This window comes from Diuraphis noxia, unplaced genomic scaffold, assembly GCF_037042655.1.
Source record: "Diuraphis noxia isolate RWA-SAM2 unplaced genomic scaffold, SU_Dnox_SAM2 contig0003, whole genome shotgun sequence".
Lineage (NCBI taxonomy): Eukaryota > Metazoa > Arthropoda > Insecta > Hemiptera > Aphididae > Diuraphis > Diuraphis noxia.
In genome coordinates this window covers 1-22,906 of record NW_028301713.1, presented here as the reverse complement: position 1 = coordinate 22,906, position 22,906 = coordinate 1, and the positions used below count along the sequence as shown (strand labels likewise).

The 22,906-nt window shown below is 33.6% G+C and overlaps 1 protein-coding gene and 1 pseudogene across 1 annotated transcript; both read right to left on the bottom strand.

Moving 5' to 3' along the window:
* Nucleotides 1-458: 458 nt before the first annotated feature.
* Nucleotides 459-2,354, bottom strand: LOC107171468 (uncharacterized). Its single transcript, XM_015521708.2, has one exon. The coding sequence runs from the start codon at nt 2,352-2,354 to the stop codon at nt 459-461; it is 1,896 nt and encodes a 631-aa protein (XP_015377194.2).
* Nucleotides 2,355-2,627: 273 nt separating this feature from the next.
* On the bottom strand, nt 2,628-22,113 carry LOC107171467 (uncharacterized; annotated as a pseudogene).
* Nucleotides 22,114-22,906: the final 793 nt, after the last annotated feature.

The window sequence follows — 22,906 nt, the reverse complement described above, 5'->3', positions numbered from 1 at the left end:
AATACATTTTTTTTTTTTTTAACAATTGAACAGCTGTCCGTAACTATACAAAACAAAGTGGCATTTTATAATACAAAAGAATAAACAACATGAGACATATCATATTAACATAACAAAATGAATATAATAATAAAAAAAATGAATAAAATAGCAAACATTGTCCTGGCCCAAGGACGACCGAATTAAGAACCAACCCGAGCCCAAGGAGTCCTAGCACGACATTATATAAACACCATACAAAAAAAATTAAAAAAAAAATATCAATTATGCGGAATTATGTGTATACAAGAAAATTGAATGTGTTATTAATGAGCAATTATAACATTATGCAAGTAAACCTTAATGGTAATAATTTTAGAAAATTTAATTATTGATTAACATAGCACTAAAATATAAATATCTAACTACATATTAAAAAAAAGGAAAAATAGAAAAGTGAATGTATACTGAAATAAAAACTACTGAGTAGGGAGCGGAACTAATTTCACTACGGGTCTTGTAGTGATACCTTGCTTAGTAAGCAACTTGACTACTCTCACGATCCCGTCTGGACCGGGTAACAGTTCTTGGACTCGACCTAGTCTCCAAACTAACGGCGAGGAACAATTCTCCCTAATTATTACCAACTCGCCAAGTTTTATATTTTCTTCACCTACTAACCACCGCCCTTTGGTCTGTAGAGTATGTAAATACTCATTAGACCAACGGCGCCAAAATGCTTGAAAAACCTGATGGAGGAGCTTCCAACGGTTTCTCAGATTCGTTGAACTGGTAGGGATCTCTGGCTCTGGAACTGCGCACAAGGGTCGACCGATAATGAAATGACCGGGAGAAAGACAATCTAGATCATTCGGGTCATTGGATGACGGTGTGAGTGGCCTAGAATTTAGAACTGATTCTATCCTACACAACACTGTCGTGAACTCCTCATATGACAACACCTGGTTGCCGACCACTCGCACCAACAAGAGCTTTGTGGAGCGAACGGCGGCCTCCCAGAGCCCACCAAAAGGGGGCGCACTAGGGGGGTTAAAATGCCACGAGCATGGAACCACCGAACTGAACTGTTCGCGGTTCCTTGGATCATTAACTAGATCAAATAATTTTTTCGACGCACCAACAAAATTAGTGCCGCAGTCTGAGTAAACTGCCGCTGGCATTCCTCGCCGAGCTACGAAGCGGTCGAACGCCGCCAGAAATGCATCTGTCGTCAGATCTGAGACAAGTTCAAGGTGAACTGCCTTGACGCTCATGCAGACGAACACCGCAATGTAGACCTTACATTGTCGTGCCTTTCTCAAACTCGTCTCCTTCACGAGAAGAGGACCAGCATAATCGATACCCACACTAGAAAATGGATGGAATTGTTGAACTCTAACATCAGGTAGATCGGACATGATTGGCTGAATGTTTCGAGCAGATAACTTAACGCAAATGGTGCATTCGCCAATTGCACGACGAATAACATACCGATCACCAACGATCCAATATTGTCGGCATATCAGATCTGATATGAGACGAGGACCTGCGTGACAAGCAAACTTATGCCAATGCCGAGCAACGAGTAACGACAAATGAGAGGACTTGGACAACAGAACTGGATACTTACGCCGATCTGACAACAAGGAATGCCGAAGCCGACCTCCTACTCGAATGACACCATAACTATCAATAAACGGCGACAGTCGAGCTAGTGGGCGAGAAGAAATATCCTTGCCAGAGGAGAGTTCTTGAAGTAAAGTTTTCAGGTATGTAGCCTGAGAACATTTTACAACCGCCAATAGCGCATCGCTATAATCTTGATACGAAAACATACTTGTATCTACTGGCACCTTGCGACACAGTTTTGCAAAACGTTGTAAACGACTAACAACCCTCAACATACGATTCAACGAGGAAAAGCGTGAGAACCACTCAACGGCCTCCCCCGTTGTCTCAACAACACAGGACACAGGTCCGGAGACCTCAGGTAACTGGTCTAACGGAATCAATGTAACCTCTGGCGACCAACTTTCACCGAACTGGCGAAGAAAAGCAGGCCCCGACCAATAGAGATCATGCTGAGCTAATTCCCCAGGACGTAACCCTCTGGAGACACAATCAGCTGGATTCATATCCGTACTGACATGAAACCAACGACAAGACGGTAATAAATCCAAAACCTTGCTAACGCGATTCGATACAAAGATCTTATAAGACTGATGTGGTGTGTTTAACCACGACAACGCTACTGACGAGTCTGACCAAGCGAAAACATTGTCGATAACGAGCTGAGACGACAAGGTGATCTGGATACGACTTAACCAACGAGCAAGTAAACCAGCAGCACATAATTCGAGACGAGGTATGGACATGGGTTTGGTGGGGGCCAACTACCTAGCAAGAACACCGAAACTTGGTGGTGACGATCTGACACACGCAAATAAACAACGGCCGCATAACCTTTAGTCGACGCATCTGCAAAACCACACAACTCATAATGGGAATCTTCGGATGTACCAACGAACCTCGGTACCCGAATCGCGGATAAAAAATGTAGCTCATTGACAAACGACATCCAAGACCTTAGTGCCATTTCTAATCTACCCTAACCTAACCTAACCTAACCTATCGATAATTTGTAAAATTTAATTGATTTTTAATACTATGTAACTATTTACTTTAACGTTATTGTAGACTATACTAAATTCTATTTCATTATTTTCTCGAATAGACTTTAAAGTGGCTATCACGTTTTCTACTATGTATATAGTTCTTCCAAGATCAATTTGTACTTTTTGTAGTTGCTTACACAATGGAAGACCAAATGAAAATAACAACTGAAATAAAATTTCAAAAATGTCAGTAAAAACTCAATTAAAATAATAAATAAATAAACTAAATTAAATATACCTTAATAACATTGAAAGAAATTATAAACTCTGTATATTCCATTGACTTTTTTATCATGAGAGCCTCACTTGGATCTTTCCAATCAGAAATAATTTCTAATGCTGAAAGAACAAATGGGAATAGCTCTGAAAAATCTTTTACTGAATCATAGCGTTGAATCCAGCGTGTGGCACAAAGTCGTTTTAATTGTTTTGTGCTAGGTTCATCATCAGAATTTTCAATTACATGTAAAAGAACAGAATTCCTTTTGGGGGTGTTAAAAAACATGTATGCTTTTTCAATTAATCCTAAACAATTTTTTATAGGTTTTATTCCACTTGCTGTTGAAACTGCCAAATTCAAAGAATGTGCAGCACAGTGCACATACAGAGCTTTGGGATATTTAAACCGTACAAGAGTTTGGACTCCTTTAAATTGGCCAGCCATATTACTGGCCCCATAATAGCCCTGACCATATAAATAATTACAACCTAGACCACATTGAATTAAACCTAAAATACCAATACACATAATACATAAAATAAACTAAATAAGTTAATTACTAATTTAAAGTTACCATTTAATATAGAGTTTGCCAAGGCATCACCAGTCAAACTTTTAATTTCAAAGAACTGTAAAAAGTCCTCATGTAGCATATTTTGTTCATCAATATAACGGACACAAATAGAGAGCTGCTCTTTTGTGGATATATCCGTTGTTTCATCGGCGAGAACCGAGAAACATTTTGATTTGTTAACTTTATTTACTATTTTTCGTAGTAATATTGTATTGCACACCTGGATTATTTCGTTTTGAATGACTGGACTAGTGTACTTATTACGTTTACCTGAACCTTCCAGAACAGTACGTAGAAAGTCGTCTCCTTTGGCTCTATACTTCAATAAGGCACGAAAATGACCTTGTCTTATATCATCTAAAAATTCAAAATACCATAAGTGCTAATTAACAAGTTACTTTGCTTAACATTTTTACTAACCATCAACATTGATTGGACCAAAATCTTTACTACCTCTTAGAGCCAATTCTTCTTTACCACATAATATAATTCATTCAATAATTGGTTTAATTCTTTATCTATTTTCTTCTATTTGTAGTGCTCTAAAATAACATTAAATTTATAAATTTATATAGTTTAAAGAGATATAACTACTATTACATAAAACTACTACTTTAAATTACCTATTTTTATCTAAACGTTCGATTATAGAAGGTTCTTTTTTTCCATTATTTTCAAAAATTGCTCAGAATCTAGTACAGATGAAATATGATATTTTAAATTGGAATGAACTCTATATACCTGGAATATTTGTAATTAAAATTAAAACAAAAAAGTTATGTATGATAATATGAATAAATTATAAACCTCTTTTGCTTTCTTCCAGTTAGTGAATGCGACAGTAACAAGATTTCCTAAAGGTTGACTTCCAATCCCACCATTTCTGGCGAACAGGATACAGTATTTACAAAAAGTACCATTTTTTACATTAGAATATGCCAACCAATTAAACTCTTTCAGCCACTTATGTTGAAACCGTAGGCCACGTTCCTTATTTTTTTCCAGTAATGGGAATTTGTAAAAATCATCTGGTACCCACAAATTAGAAAGCACCTAAATGAGGTAAAAATGTAGTATATTAGTGAAAACTCGAAATGTATTTAAATAATTACAGTACTTTGTAAATTTGCTTCAAGAATGAACTTACAAGCTTTTTATCAGCATCTGTCAATACTACTTTATCCACTATAAATCCAATATCATTATTGGGACTGGCTAGTGTTTTTTCATCTTTACTTCCACAACCAAAATCAGCCTTAATTAATAATTAAAATGTAAGAAATAGCATGAATATAGAAATAGCATAAATTAAAAGCTTATAAAAAAAAAGATTTCAGAAGAAACATGTTTCCAACAACTTAAAATATTTTTAATAACTAAATAATAAATTGAACTATACAAATATATTATTTAGCAAGTGTATTTGTTACATACAATTAAAATATATTTTAAAGCTTATAAAAAAAAAGATTTCAGAAGAAACATGTTTCCAACAACTCAAAATATTTTTAATAACTATATAATAAATTGAACTATACAAAAATATTATTTAGCAAGTGTATTTGTTACATACAATTAAAATATATTTTATTATATTGCAATGTAAATGTATGCATTTAAAATTTAATAAATTAGACTTACCTCATTATTTTCATATGAATCTGTGCGTGCTTTTTTATTTGTTGTAAAATATGATAATAAATTATTACTGCTTGGTTTTTTTGATGCAATTGAAAAATTACTTTGAATTATATAATTTCTATATTAACAAAAAAACGAATTACATAAAAATATATTTTATAATTTTTTATTTTTTTCCATGCAACCCAATGAGAACCATTTTGAGTAGAATTATTTAAATTAAATATCCCACATTCATTTAACCAAGAGTTTTCAGGTACCCATTTATCATGAAACAACCTCTAAATTTTTTTATATTATTTCCAAATTTTATTATATCAAAATTACTAAACGGTTCGATATTTATATTTTTAACTTTACCCCAAAAAGTTGTATAACAACCTGGATAATTTTTAATTTTTTTCTAAATGTTGATAGGTATATCGAAATTAATCATTTTTTCGATTTTTTTTTTTATTTGTCTTCAATCCAGAACCTTTATTTTTTTCCATTTCTTTATTGTGTCGAATTATTTACTCTTCTATTTTTTTCTTATGTTTACTATCTTTATAACTATCATACAATGCAATTAAAGCTGGAGTAGCTACTGCTGCAGCTTCTAGAAAAGGTAAAATTAATGGTAAAAATCCACCTTTAATTTGCTTATTAATATACACCTTTAAGTTGTATAAGTAGGTTTATAAGGAGTAGGTATTATCATCTTTTGAATATCATTATCGGTTTTAATAGCAACCTCTTTAACATCATTAACAGATGATTCAACATTTGATAAGGCTTTTAATATTGGTTCATAATGTTTTACTTTTTCTTCTGATGTATATTTATCGTTTCAAACTGTTTTTCTATAGTTATTTTGTAAATTTTTTTTAACATTAATTATTTTTTGGATATTTTTTGGTGTATATTCAACGTGTCCCTGAATAGGGGACGCGTTATTGTTGTCACCTTCATCTTCACCTTCATCTTCATCTTCATCTTTTTTTATTAAATTTTAAATTTTAAAATTTGATTTTTTTAAAGTTTTTTGTAAATTTTGTCTAAGATGAATTAATTGTTTCATTTTTTCTGTTTCGTTTTCTAAGTTATTTCCGACCTTGGAATTGTTTTGGTCTTCAAATGTTATATTTTTTTTAATTTTATTTTTTAATTCATTTTGAATTTGTTTGATATCCATTTATTACATAAAAAATAATTTTCATCGTTCATCAATACTTAAAATATCATTACCTCTATTGTCATAGATAAAATTTTTTATTATGTCTATTGTTATGAAACCATATGTTTTTATTTTATTTTTTTTATCATATGTTTTACAATAAGTTCTAAAAATGTCTTTAAATTTGTCTAATGGTATAATTTTGCTAATAAAATCGGACCATATTTTTTCAATATAATAATTTGACTGATTAAAAACAATTATAACAGTTATATTATTTCTTATTGTTTTTATATCTACTGAAGTATAGCTTTGTGTTAAATAAATAACACTAATAGTCTTTGATCTCGATCTTATAAAATATTCTATTATCAACTTTTGATCTTCTAAAAGAAAATCATCAATAACCACTACACTATTAGGTTCACAATCATCAACAGATATTATATCACCATTAGAAAAATGAATGTTTATAGAAGATATTCCATCAAATATTTTTTTTAATTTTTTATAAACTGGCTGATCAATATTTTTTATAAAAATATATAGATTTTTATATGGAATCCAATAACTTATAATCATATTATACAACAAAGTTGTTTTACCACAGCCAGATGCTCCTACCACTAAAACTCGTGAAGGTATTTCAAATAAAGATTTTTCTTTACTATCTTGTAAACATGATAGACAACCAACAAATATTTCTGTAACTAAACAAAATATTATTTTACATGTGGATTTCAATGAAGATTTACCTAAAAGTACAATTTGTATTTATCGTCAGAAATGATGAATTTTTATTTGATATTGAAAAAGGAACAATTGAAGGATCTATTACTGATTAAATTAGATAATAGATTTACACTTCTTTTAGGACAATTATTTTCATGTCTTTCTGACAACAATAATAGTACTCCACCTCTTTCTGGAATAAATTTTTGTGTTTTCAATAGAAATATTTCTATTGAAAAATAATTTTAATATTTATTTTGTTTTTCTTCAATTAGATCAAGATAAACAATAAAATCATCACCAAAATTAACAATATCACCATTTTGATCAAGAATATATATATTTATCTTTTGAATTGTTCTTACATTTACTTGTCTGTACATTATTGGATTACATCTTATAAAAAGATTATTTGAATCATAATAAAAAACAAACAAATGTTTCTCTTCGATAACTTTTTCATCAATAGATGAAACAGAGTTTTCAATAAATTATGTTGCAATGTACTTCTAATAGTTGTTTATTTATATTATTATATAATTTTTCAGAATCTCCTACATGTTTATATAAACATTTTTATCAATCCCTAAACTTAATTTTAAATTTTCGTCTATCAAACAAGTATTTTTTGAAGTTAATTTAATAAAATTATTATCATTTTGTAATTTGATATTTGAAGGTAATAAACTATTCAATTGATCAATTGAAGTTACCTTCAATTTCAGTTTTATATATTTTATCAAATTTTTTTGTTTGGCTAAATATAACACCGTTTATATTTTTTTAAAAACATTATGTATTAAAAATTGGTTTGTTTGATCCTGTTATTTGTGAGATTACGGAGCTTTTTAGGGCTCCGTAAACCACCCACGAGCAAAGGGGAACACTTTCCTCGTGACCTGTGAGCCGCACCGCGTGAGACCCGAGGGTCAAGTCGGTGGAACTCGCAGGCTTTGATACACGCAGTGGCGAATGAACGCCAAAGATTTATTTAGAGGGGGGAAAACAAACAAAAAATTTTATATTAATAAAATAATAGGCGTAAAGTCTTAGGATAACTATGGGGATATATTTTACATGGTTGTAATAAATAATATATAATATAATGCACATGGCAAAATGCACAAAATACAGGGAGAAGTATATAATATAATGCACATGGCAAAATACACAAATTACAGGGAGAAGTATATAATATAATGCACATGGCAAAATGCACAAAATACAGGGAGAAGTATATAATATAATGCACATGGCAAAATACACAAATTACAGGGAAAAGAATATAATATAATGCACATGGCAACATGCACAAAATACAGGGAGAAGTATATAATATAATGCACATGGCAAAATGCACAAATTACAGGGAAAAGAATATAATATAATGCACATGGCAACATGCACAAAATACAGGGAGAATAATATAATGCTACGGCTCCGACAAGCGGTTACCGGCACGGAATAATCATCATACGTCGGTATGACACATTATACTATTACATGTGTTAAAGGAAAATACCCACGGCTCCGCATGACGGTTACTGGGGCTCCGATGAGGAAAAAATGGAGTATAAATAGAAATACGTTGTAGTGATACATAATCAAAATGAAAAAAGAAAAGAAAAAGTTGTGATACATAATCAAAATGAAAAGGGGGGAATAGTTTTGTACATTACACAAATGATGATGACTTGAGTTGTGGCTGGATGACGAAAGTGTGGATGACCGACGGCTGGGATAGGCTGGCCAGTTGGCCGTCGACCCCCAAGACACGTGGTCGACATGGCCCATCGGCGTCGGTCATTGGGAAAACGGAGGCTTCGCCCGACATCGGGCCCGACGTCGTCGCTTAGCCCATCATTTCGTACATTATGAGTATGGATGACAATGCAAAAAACTATAAGTGGACTATTGACCACGAGGATGATCGGACCGCAGAATGAGTGGGCCGGTGGTGTTCGTTACGTCTTGACGGGAATACGTTGGTTTAAAAAGTGAAGATGGCTGGCGAATGGTGTCCGGTCGCTGGCCGTTGTTGTCGCAATTGATGTCGTAGTAGGGAAGGTCAGGGTAGGCGTATTGCGGGATTTTACAATAATATGGGTAATAATTAGGGAGAATTGTTCCTCGCCGTTAGTTTGGAGACTAGGTCGAGTCCAAGAACTGTTACCCGGTCCAGACGGGATCGTGAGAGTAGTCAAGTTGCTTACTAAGCAAGGTATCACTACAAGACCCGTAGTGAAATTAGTTCCGCTCCCTACTCAGTAGTTTTTATTTCAGTATACATTCACTTTTCTATTTTTCCTTTTTTTTAATATGTAGTTAGATATTTATATTTTAGTGCTATGTTAATCAATAATTAAATTTTCTAAAATTATTACCATTAAGGTTTACTTGCATAATGTTATAATTGCTCATTAATAACACATTCAATTTTCTTGTATACACATAATTCCGCATAATTGATATTTTTTTTTTAATTTTTTTTGTATGGTGTTTATATAATGTCGTGCTAGGACTCCTTGGGCTCGGGTTGGTTCTTAATTCGGTCGTCCTTGGGCCAGGACAATGTTTGCTATTTTATTCATTTTTTTTATTATTATATTCATTTTGTTATGTTAATATGATATGTCTCATGTTGTTTATTCTTTTGTATTATAAAATGCCACTTTGTTTTGTATAGTTACGGACAGCTGTTCAATTGTTAAAAAAAAAAAAAATGTATTCCCTCCCCTGCAGCTCAAGATAAGTTCTATCATCGTTTGGATAGTTCGGATTCGGCTACGGTTCCAGTTCGGCTACAATCAGTTCGATTAAAGCTCCAGTTCCAGCAGCTCGCAAGTTCCAACCTCATGACCATCAGTCCGAAGATCATGTTGTGATACACGCTGCGTATCCCAAGGGGGAGTATGTTCGGACTTCGTCAACCTGTTCACGCTGTTATGTCCCTCTGCCCCAGGTTGGTAACACTGCCGGAGAGACGCTCCTCTCCACCCCGGTCGCCGGTCTGCAACTCGCAACGGTCGCGGGTGTGTTTTCGACCGGGTGTGTGTGCGTCGTCGTTCTTTTACTGTTGTAGCACGCAAGTCTCCATGCTCGTTGCCGTTCGCAACTGCTTTTGTATTACATTTTTGATTTAATAGTCATTTTTGGTCCGTGCAAAATTGCTAGGTCCACTTGCGAACTCGTTCTAGTTCAAGTGTTGTCGGTCTCGTTGACCATAACGCACGTTCGGTGTTAGTCCGCTCGTGCACATACTGCAGTTCGCAGCGTGAAGGCGGATCCTATTCACACCGTCCAGCTCGGATCTAAACCTCGTGGTTCCTTTACCAGTTCATAACAAATAAATATTATTATATTTAGTTGTTGGTCTGTTGACCATCAGCAGCTCGCTTCGCTCCAGCAGTTCACTGTTCATTATTGATTGCAGTTTGCATATCTAGTGGAAAACATAATCTTTGTTCCGGTCAACTCAAGACAACGTTCAACATCTTCTCCCTTGTATATATATATATTGTACTGTTTAGTTGTTCGTTATCTTTGGCATTGGCCATATGTAAATAAATCAATATTCTGGTATGGGACAGAATATTTGTTGTCATTATTAATTTGTATTATTTAACTGGGACTGATCACCTCGGTTAAATTAATATTGTTATTCATGTGTAATAAACCATTTGTATATTGTTGTTATAATTATCTTGTACATTTATTATATTTATTAGCTCATTGTATCTAGTCCAGGGTGTGCGAGTTCTAGGTGCTAACCGCAGAGACAGGAGCTCCTAGTGCGAACAATATCATTGGATTCAAATTTAATTCCATCCATTACAGTAACCCACTTGTAACCTACTGTACATCAAAGCGACATACACGACTTACCCGCTTTTTAATTATTAATATCATAAGTTTTGTAAAAAAAATAAAAAATATTTTACGAATGTATATTGCATTTAAATTTTCAATTATTAATATTATAAGTTCTATGGAAAATATTTTAATAATTATTGCATTTCAATTGTCTGATCTTTTTGCACATTGTTTTCTTTGTGATCTTTTACTGATATAATAAAAGTGCGCCAGGAATGGTACATCTATACTATACTAATACTTATTACTAATTTGTGACTAAACCATACTCTATTAATCATAAGAATTTCTACACGGCATGCACACCATTTTATTTGTTATATTCATTAATTTCTTAATTCACTTAATACTTTATTATTATTCATTCTGAATTTCTAACTGATATCACACATGCATATATATATAAATTTAAATTGATTAAATAATTTATTTTTGTGATCTTAAAATATAGTAAGTTTCATACACAAATTATTATAATTTCAAAAGCACATACCTACTATGGCCAATGTTTGTAACTGATTTTCAATTTCGTTGTATATGTATAATATTATGTTTGATATCTATGTATTGCTGTCAACGCACAAGTTGGTTAATTAATTAGAATTATTATTTTTATTTTTTTAAATATAGGTACCTAACTAATGACTATAAGAATTGCAACGTTAAGTACAGTGTTTAATTTATGTATTTTAATATTGTTCAAAATGTCTATCAAATCATCAATGATCATATTTATCAATCATTATTATTATTATTATTATTATTATTTTATTAGGTACTACTTATTAAAACTAAAATTGTAAAAGATTGTGATTGATAATATTAAAACCAAAAACTATAAGCATGTGTACAACACACATATTATATTATAATATATAATAGGATACATTACATTTAATTGATGTTTTATAGGCTACACATATTATATGCAATATGCATCTAACAACTATGTACTTAATTACCTATAAACAATAATAATGTTGTGATACACCTAACCAGGTGTCTATATAAATAATGTATAGCATTTATTATCAAGTTTATGGAACATTTCAATTACACTTACTACGCACACGTCGTTCGCAACCAGACACCTAAATACCTGGTTGCCTTAACCTTTTTATTCAATTGAGATTCGGCTTTAACAGTTTCTCCTATAATAATACAATATCAAACTATCGACGTTAGGAGGTATGCCCAGCACACGTATTAATTTTTACCGGTTGAGAACTGAAAGCTAGACACACAATTATACTTTACGTTATGCGTTTATTCATTTTGCACGCACAAAGAACCGGACATGCGACGTTATATGCATCCAATCCATACGCGGATGTTCTATCCCGCACAGATTTGCATACAGTGATGATTGATAGCTAGACATTCGATTAAAATTATTTGAATTATTCGTATTTCCTTATTGTATATACATTCAAAAAAGAACTGGGCATGTAGCAGGACACGGCATTACACCAGATGAGGAAAGACCGTTAGACACTCAAAGTCACAGTTTTCGGTATGACTTAAATTTTTGAATTTCCGGTGAATCGATTTTCACTTGACCACCACGACTATATTCGCGACGTCGCTCTCTTTTCTCCCTCTTACCGCTATCACTTTTCGTGTTTTCACGCGGATTTTATCATTATTATTAGGTACATAATATATATATTGACCATAAACTTTATTTCCTTCCTTCACTTATACCTACGCACGTAACGGGGTCCGCAATCCATCGCAGTCGGATTGCCTACCTAAGTGATTTGATGACTGATAGCTAGACAATCAAATACAGCTATCGCTCTACAATTTTTGACAACCAAAAGCAGCAGACAAACGTAACAAAATTTTCAGTCTGTTTAAATGCAGTTTAGTTCCCACGCGATGTTTTCGATTTTTATCCCCTCCAAAATGTGTGTGTGTGTTTAAAGCACTGAACACAAAAGTCTTATTCCAAAATTCTCACAAATCATTATTTTGAAAGTTACAGTTGAAGAAGTATGGAACAACATGTGCAGCACAGCAACCGTTTACCGCGGGAACTACTAGCTTGTTCCGTCTATGTGTATAAAGTCTATGATTATTTATTATTATGACGTATTATCAAAATATCGGTGACGGAAAGCGTGGTAAATATAATATTTTGAACGGGCCAATGAAAATGATTTATTTTGTAGCTAGTGCTGAGACCATGTACACTTTGGTGATATGCACCCCGTTGCGCCGCGCGGGTCGAGCTGGCGGGACGTGAAGGGGACCTGACGCGAGTTCGGTCGGTCGGTGCAAGGAACATAAATATTACTCACGGCTGCTCGCGAAAGCAGATACATCGAAAAATATATACAAAGCAAGAGGACAGGTGGTAACGTTGGTACAATGTTGCAAGTGGTGATACTACGCCGTATCACCACAATAATAATGATATTATTTATTTAAGTGATAATGCATGCCACGCTCTCCTGAAGACCGTGTTCAAGGCCACAGTCACCAGATTTTGCCATTACATACAGTGTCTATACCCTATTGGTACCCACTCAAAGCCACAGGCCCCCGATTTTCACTTACATCTTGCATGCGACGGGATATATATATATATACATGCAATCCGCCATACGTGGATGCCATATCCCGCAGTTATTTGCATACAGTGATGATTGATAGCTAGACTTTATATTACAATTATTCGCATTTCCTAGTTGCTTATACAGTCAAAACAGAACCGGGCATGCGACAGGATAAGTGTATTATACCAGAAGAGGAAAGACCGCTAGACACTCAAAGTCACAGTTTTCGGTTTCATTTTGAATTTCTGGTGAAACTATTTTCGCTTGACCACCACGAAGGCACCGGAGGCGGCTTCCACAATGCCCGGAATCGAATTACACAAGCAGCTAGTAATATAATAATATAATAATCATTCATCATCGGCATCCTAGTTCCAACAGCCTTTTGGTGAAACACGAGTGGTACTCATTGACTATATACATCAGTTCATCATGCTCTATTTGTTGGTCCATGCCTCAACCAAAATCAAAGTCCAGGGTGGTTGGATGTGCAAGACTGTATAGTGTATAGATATAATCATATAGATTAGAAACTATAAAGTTTAAAGAAATAGAGACCAATAACCAATAAAAACTGTATATTATATTTATAAAAAATGTCACTATATATATATATATATATATATATATATATATAGGTGTAGCTTTTAGAAATTTGGAGTGTAAAAATTGGAAGTACGCATTGTGTTATATTTAAATTGGGACAAAAACAATTATGATGGACTTTAAAATAAATTCACTTTTACATTAGAAGTATAACTTAAAAAAATTAAATAAATTATATAAATAATTTTAAAACCCAATAAATTTATTAATAGTTATAGAATTTGAAAATTATAAAATAGTTGTATAATTTTAAACATTTTAAATGTACAATTTGTTTTTAATATATAAATTTGATAGATTTTATAGATTGCATCTTATAAATTTTAATTTTAATTAAGAAACGTACATTATAAAGAAATATTTTAAAGATTAATATAAATATAGGTTACGACCTGGACATAAATGATAATTATCGGGAAAAAATAAAACAGTTTTTCTCCCTCGTCATAAATGTATATTATGTTTTGTTGTAAAACATTGTGGAACAAAAAAAATCCATTGTATTATAATCATTAAAATTCAAAATATTAATGCTATAAACGTGTAAATTAATTTTAGCCACAACTTAAAATACATATCCATTGGGAGTTTACAAAAACTTAACAATATAACAAGAATCAAATTTAAATATTTCTTAATTGATTATATATCAATATCAGAATCGCTTAATATTGTTGTAAGATTTAATATGCTTTCAAAAAAAGATTTGAAATCTTTTTTGGTAACCATATTTTCACAGAAGTGTTTAACTGGTTCATCTTGAGGGGATTCTGAAAAATAAATGCATATTACATTTTGTGATTGAGTGTATTAGGTTTAACAAACTGATTGTTATTATTTTATAAATGACAATATTCACATTTTCAACAATCATAAACCAGCAAATAATATTTAAAAATGTATTTGGTACTTTTAGATTATAGAATAAAATACAATTTATAGGTATTAATATCACTAAATTTCTCAATTTTGATAAATTTTATTAAAGCACATGATGCTCAAATGACGCTCAATACAATATTATGATACCCCGGACTCTACCAGTGGTCTATTTGGTGGATGATAACCCCCCAAGATATGTTTGAAAATCTTATTTTTTTTTTTGAACTTATTTGGGTTAAATACTTAAATTATAAGTGGGACCGGAGTAGCGTAGTTGATTGTGACTCACACAGTCATCGATTGAGTCATAGAAAAGTTTTAAAAAAATTGCGTGGTTTTACGCGATCACAAATTTCCCATGATACCGTCCGATTGCGTCATCCAGTTTCCAACTAGGTTCCACTCCACTATAAGTAAAGACCGCATATGTCACCTCTTGGAGTTAGGGAGTAATATATATAGGTTAGGGATAATGATATATACATATATAAATAGATCACATAATCTCCTTACTATTCATTTAAGATACGCAATGGCAAAGACCTTAGGTCGTTTTCAATGAAACAATATGGAAAAAAAGTTATGTGTTATATAAATAATTTATTAAATAAATAAATATATATTTTTTTTTTCATGAGAAATTGTATTTAGGAGTTATTCTTGTTGATTACATAATGATTGTTGTCACAGCACATAAGCGATAGCTGATAATATAACAAAATTACTGTTTAAAGTCAGCGACACGAGAAGCATCCACTGGCCGCCACGAATCTAGCGCCAGTTCACCGCGGTGCGGGGGTTAGTAATGTTATACATTATGAGCAGCACTGCGATAGCCACGCGCTATGTGGTTTAGAACCAATGGCTATCGGGTAGGGTAGCAGTAGCGTGTCGTGGTAAAGAGGGGTTACTTTTCGTGTCACCAACAGTCGGCATAGGGAGAATTGCTCTCCCTAAGCCCAATCGTTGCCCACTCTAAAAATATTAAATTATTAGATAGGCCTTTAGGTTGGTATGTATTTTATTACTTATATTATTTTATAATATAATGCCCTCGTGTAACGCTATCCCAGCCACACCTAGGGGAAAATCGAATTTCCGGGAAATTTATCAGACAGGAATTATAAAAAGCTGGTCAGGAATTCACATAAACTGAATACTAATTTATTATTGGCCCAAAAAATTGCAAAATTCAGATTGTGGAAGGGGTATAATTTATATATTATATTTACTTTTTAAGAGCGTTTTTTGACGATGTTTAGTGCATTATTATGCTTTTAAATTATTTTTATTTAGGAATGGATAAAATTCGATAAAAAATGTAGTTAACATTTATTCTAAAAACATAAAAATAAATATTCATTATGTTTTTACTTGGACTTAGCTACTAACCATGTATTTGGAATTAATAACCCGTGTATTTTCAACGTGTAGGTACACCGGCAGTAGCTACGCGCTGCCAGTCTGGAGCCTCGCTCGACTATTGTATCACATCAGAGCGAACATCACCTTCACACGTCATAATATATTGTATCAAGGACTAAATTTTCCTACTATATAGTCGACATGATGAGTGATCTCTGCGCTGACTCGCTTGCCTAAGCCTGGCCGCGTATTTTTCAAATGTAGGTACGTTTTTGAATTGAATTGAAATTTTTTATTTATTATAAATTCATTATTTACTATAAATTCATTAACCCCAAGAAAAAGGGGCGTATTATTACAATGGAATACAATATACATAATATATTATATACTCACTTTAAAAGTTCAATAAATTGTTAACAAATTATTAAAAATACAAAACTTGTTATTAGCATTTTGTTTTATATTTCAAATAAAAAATTTTAAGTAGGTGAACATGAAACTGGAATATAGGTAGGTATATTTAATAGTTATTAAATTTGTTTGTCTAATGACATTTAGCGTTTGCTTGATTATTAGCGACACTTTGTGCTAAGTTATTTTATAATATATTTATATATATTATATATATTTTATTTTATTTTATAATTTAATTTTTTCACATCATAGTCAATTTATATAGTCTCATCATCCCCAAGAAAAAGGGGCCTATTATTACAATTATTTTATTATAACCATTAACGATGATAATTTCCGCTAATAATAATAATAATTATTATTATTATTTTAATTATTTTAAGATATATTTAGATTACTTTTATCTTCACCATTAATGATAATAAGTACTTACTACTTAATAACGTTACGCTTTTTTTCTTATATATTGTAATTAATACTAATTATTATTTGTTATACAACATTACAACCTATTTTATATAGGTAGTAAGTATTAATAAATAACGAAGAATCCTACAAATTGTTAAACTAATAATAATGGTAATTCAAATATTTTACTAAGTGTATAATTGAGTATTTAATAAATATTGCATTCAATATTATATTATATTATTATATAGTACCTAGTTCATATTATTAAGTAATATTATGTGTGTCATATTATGCATTAAATAGAACACATTATACACAAAATCATTATTGGAGTACTTTGAAGGCTCCACATTTATGTTAGTTGTCTCGGAATTTTCTAAATTTTCTCGGAATCTTCTAAAAATGTATTGACATTACGTACATTTATGGATGATAAAAATGATGCTGTTCGCGCCAAACAAATTATACGCTGATGTGCACGACAACCAATCTACTTATCTTACCTACCTTCTTAATCGTTTCCCTTCTCCTTCATGCACCACTCCGTCATTAATTGTTGAATTATTTGTTCATTTGTTTTCTTTGGTTTATATGTTATCTATGTAAATTATTGGACAGTTTTGTTGCCGTATTAATTATTATGATTATTATTATTATTGTTTTTATTATGCGGCCAACGCCCTATTTATCGTTGTTGTTTTTTTTTTTTTGTTGTTGGCGTCAAACTGTCTGCCGTTGTGTCGTTTTTTGCCGTCGGTGTTGTTCGCTATTAAAGCGACAACGAATATTTTGTACGTAAGTTATTTTTTCTTCCGCTATTGCAGCGGTTTCGTATCTTTTTTATATTATACTTCGTTCGATGATTTTATTGTAAGTCGCATTAAGCGCATATGTATAATTTGTTGTCATGATAAGTTGCATTAAGTGCATAATATATGTACCTAACCGAGTATTGGGTGTCGCATTATCGCAGCTGTCAGGCCCCTTTTGCATCAGCGATTGAGCCATCCGTTGCGTAAGTCCGCCAGCAACCGATCGTTGTGTGAGAGGCCGCCCAGGTCGTCGAGAGTATTCCACGTCTGCGGCTGATCACCATCGTAACCGGACTTCCGTAGCTTAAGTTTTAAGCTTAAGTCTTGTCCCGGCATTTGTAGACTCTGTGATCATTGCACCACACCGACTCGACCACAGCGCACCCTCCCCATAACTAACTTGCACATCCAAATTCCTACCAGGGTTGTTCCCGTAAGTCGTCGTTAGTGTGTATGAATTTGCCTACACGCCACATTTCGGGCGAAAGCGTTTGTTTGCCTATCCGTTTCTTTTGCAGCGTTGATTGGTTACTACTGTGGCGAACTCATTGGTAAAATTGTTCTCAAATGTTTCGAGTGGTCCTTCGAATTAGCCTTTAGTTAGAGCGTATACAGATGCTAAAAGTTTTATTAGGAAATTTGGAAAATTTGATGATAGTTTTTGGATACAAGGTAATAACGATGGTGAATTTTTTAAACTGTTAGAAAATCAAATCAAAGAACGTGAAATACAATTGTTTTAAGTATGTGTAACATTTTAATAATCATTATATTTAATAGAAATATTTCTATTAAAAATATTTTAATATATTAGATATATTTAAATGCATTTTTTATAATTTTCAATAAATTCTAAACACAAATGACCACATATAGGAGGATCATTATAGTTTTGAAACTTGTCATTGTTATACCACAGATTATCATCACCTAAATAATTTAAAATTTCAGGAGGAGGAGTACTCGAAAATGAATCAAAATATATTTTATAATTTTTTATTTTTTTCCATGCAACTCAATGAGAGCCATTTTGAGTAGAATTATTTAAATTAAATATCCCACATTCATTTATATAAATTGTAGCTTTTTCATTAAAAGTTAGGGGGGACGTTCCGTAGGTTAGGTTAGGTTAAAGCTCTAGAGGAGATGTTAAACCTTGTCCAAAAAAATTCAAATTACGAAAAAGGTGATCAAATAAATATTATAGTAATGAATCCAAATTTATATAATACTATTTCTACTGGAATGAAATCTGACAATTTTTTATCAAACTTAAAAAAAATAATCGGTGACATATTAACTTCAGCTGAAACAATTGATATTACAGAAACTACTTTTCAAGTTCAATTAGTAAAAATACCAAGAGGTTCAAATCGAACTTAAATAATAAATTTATCAGAAAATATAAAAACGAAAAATAGTAGTATTCAGATTAAGAACAATGATAATTTATGTTGTCCCAGAGCTATTGTTGTTGCATTATCTACTCAAACAAATAATATTTTAGGATATGAATTCGATTCCAATAAAATTAAACAATTGAAGATGGATAGAAAAATTCAAAAAGATTTAGCATTAGAATTATGTAATATGTTAACAGAATATAACGAAGAAGGTTTTACATTGAATGATATTAAGAATGTGGAACTTGCACTAGATATACAAATAAATGTTATTTGTGCTGAAAATTTAAATACTTTAATTTATAAGGGCGATGATAAATAAACTAAAATTTATTTGTATAAAAATGGTAATCATTTTGGTGTTATTACATCAGCTAAAGGATTCTACGGATCTTCTTATTATTGTGAAAAGTGTGATGAACCATATAAAAATAAAGATAAACATAAATGTGTTAAAGAATACAATGTATGTAAATTATGTACAGATTTTGGTACGAGATTTGAACATTTGAGTAGTACGAAAAATAGAATATATTGTGAAAAATGTAATAGATATTGTATTAATATCACCTTGGAAAACAGGATATATTTGGTCTTTAAACCATCCTAATCCGAATTGTGATAATTTACCCATAACATTAAAACGACCTCCACCTTTATATTTGCTTGAAAATCCTGAGTTTATAATTAGTCCGTTTGGATTGTACTAGCAACTCCTGGATTTTCGATTTCATCCAAGACTTTACCATGTTTTTTAACTTCAATTCTAGTAAATAAAAATGCAGGAAAATTATCAATTAGTTGTATTTTTGATTCTTTAGGATAATCTTTTCCATCTTTTTGCAAATATCTACCATAAATATAAAACTTTGCATCTTTAATGCTCAGAAAATCATCCGTATTTATATATTCTAAAAATTGTAGTTTTATTAGGTGTATTAAGTTGTGAATTATTCACAGGTAAAAAAGTTTTATATTGAGATCTTTCAATATATTGATCGCATTTTTTAAAAAATTATACATTATTATTTATAATAGCAAATATATATATATATTTTATATAAATGGTTAGGTTAGGTTAGGTTAGGTTAGGTTAGGTTAGGTTAGGTTAGGTTAGGTTAGGTTAGGTTAGGTTAGGTTAGGTTAGGTTAGGTTAGGTTAGGTTAGGTTAGGTTAGGTTAGGTTAGGTTAGGTTAGGTTAGGTTAGGTTAGGTTAGGTTAGGTTAGGTTAGGTTAGGTTAGGTTAGGTTAGGTTAGGTTAGGTTAGGTTAGGTTAGGTTAGGTTAGGTTAGGTTAGGTTAGGTTAGGTTAGGTTAGGTTAGGTTAGGTTAGGTTAGGTTAGGTTAGGTTAGGTTAGGTTAGGTTAGGTTAGGTTAGGTTAGGTTAGGTTAGGTTAGGTTAGGTTAGGTTAGGTTAGGTTAGGTTAGGTTAGGTTAGGTTAGGTTAGGTTAGGTTAGGTTAGGTTAGGTTAGGTTAGGTTAGGTTAGGTTAGGTTAGGTTAGGTTAGGTTAGGTTAGGTTAGGTTAGGTTAGGTTAGGTTAGGTTAGGTTAGGTTAGGTTAGGTTAGGTTAGGTTAGGTTAGGTTAGGTTAGGTTAGGTTAGGTTTGATTTCCCAGGCGTCGCATTTAAAGATGGTGTGCAGTGCATCGTCTACCGCGTGACCGCAGTACCAACACTCGGGAGAGCCTAACTTTCCAAACCTGTGTAAGTACTCCGGGAAACATCCGTGGCCGGTTAGAAATTGCGTGAGGTGGAAGTCAACGTCGCCGTGCCTCCTGTTCATCCAATGAGTGATAGACGGTATCAGACGATGAGTCCATCTTCCTGGACCGGGTTGATCCCACCGCGTTTGCCATGACTCGAGGGTGCCGTATCTGGCCTTTCCTCTGGCTTCTGGGTCGTCCTTGCACGAAAAGATGAAAAGGCGTTCTTTGGCGAGTAAGTCGATCGGCGGCATGGAAGCCACAACGAGTGCCGCGCTCGTCGAGACGGTGCAGTATGCGGACGCCACCCTGAGCGCCGTTTTCCGCTGAACTTTAGCCATCTCCGCTGTACCTTTGGCACTCATGCGATCTGCCCAGGTTGGGGCGCCAAAAAGTAGTAGTGAGTGGACTACGTTTCCGAGTAGTCTCCTCTTTCTGGCCGTGGCAGCGCTAATGTTCGGCATGATTCTGCTGAGCTTCTGGCAAGCCATGCTGGCTTTTGCTGAGGCATTTATAGCGTGCTCAGTAAAGCAAAGCTTGGAGTCAATTTGAATACCCAGGTATCTAATACTCTTTTTAGCTTGCACGAAGGAATCTTCTACCGCAACGTTCACTTCGGTGTGGGTTCTTCTGGTCGTGATGACCAGTGCTTCGGATTTCTGAGCAGCGATCCGGAGTCCTACGTCCTTCAGCCAGCTGCAGGATCGTTTGGCTGCTTCCGTCAGGTCGCTCTCAATGGTGTAGTTATCGTTGGCCTTGGACACAAGGGCGATGTCGTCAGCGAAAGCGATGGGAGTGACGGAGCGTGGGAGTCTGACGTTCAGGAGATCGTCATAAAGAACGTTCCACAAGGTGGGTCCGAGAACCGATCCCTGTGGAACGCCACTGGACAGCTCCGTGATCGTCTGTCCTCCTGTGGTGGTGTACGTGATGGATCGCCCAGACAAGTAGCTATCAATCAATTTGCATAGGTACACGGGTGTGTCCTTTTCGCGGAGGGCATCAAGTATCTTGGCCCAGGGTGCTGAGTTGAATGCATTTTTTATGTCTAGTGTGAGGACCCCTGTCATGCTCTTTGGGCCACTGCCCTGCGCGATAGACATAAGCAGACTCACGGCATCGGTGGTGGATCTGCCGCTGCGAAAGCCAAACTGACGGTCGCTGAGACCGTTAGTGTTGTCTAAGTGATTCCTAATCCGGTGGTCGATGATCTTCTCAAATAGTTTTGTCGTGCTATCCAGCAGACAGAGCGGTCGGTAGGATGATGGGTCGTGCAGTGGTTTGTCTCCCTTCCTTAGCAGCACGAGCCGAGCCCTCTTCCAGGCGATCGGGAAAGGTTAGGTTAGGTTAGGTTAGGTTAGGTTAGGTTAGGTTAGGTTAGGTTAGGTTAGGTTAGGTTAGGTTAGGTTAGGTTAGGTTAGGTTAGGTTAGGTTAGGTTAGGTTAGGTTAGGTTAGGTTAGGTTAGGTTAGGTTAGGTTAGGTTAGGTTAGGTTAGGTTAGGTTAGGTTAGGTTAGGTTAGGTTAGGTTAGGTTAGGTTAGGTTAGGTTAGGTTAGGTTAGGTTAGGTTAGGTTAGTTAGGTTAGGTTAGGTTAGGTTAGGTTAGGTTAGGTTAGGTTAGGTTAGGTTAGGTTAGGTTAGGTTAGGTTAGGTTAGGTTAGGTTAGGTTAGTTAGGTTAGGTTAGGTTAGGTTAGGTAGGTTAGGTTAGGTTAGGTTAGGTTAGGTTAGGTTAGGTTAGGTTAGGTTAGGTTAGGTTAGGTTAGGTTAGGTTAGGTTAGGTTAGGTTAGGTTAGGTTAGGTTAGGTTAGGTTAGGTTAGGTTAGGTTAGGTTAGGTTAGGTTAGGTTAGGTTAGGTTAGGTTAGGTTAGGTTAGGTTAGGTTAGGTTAGGTTAGGTT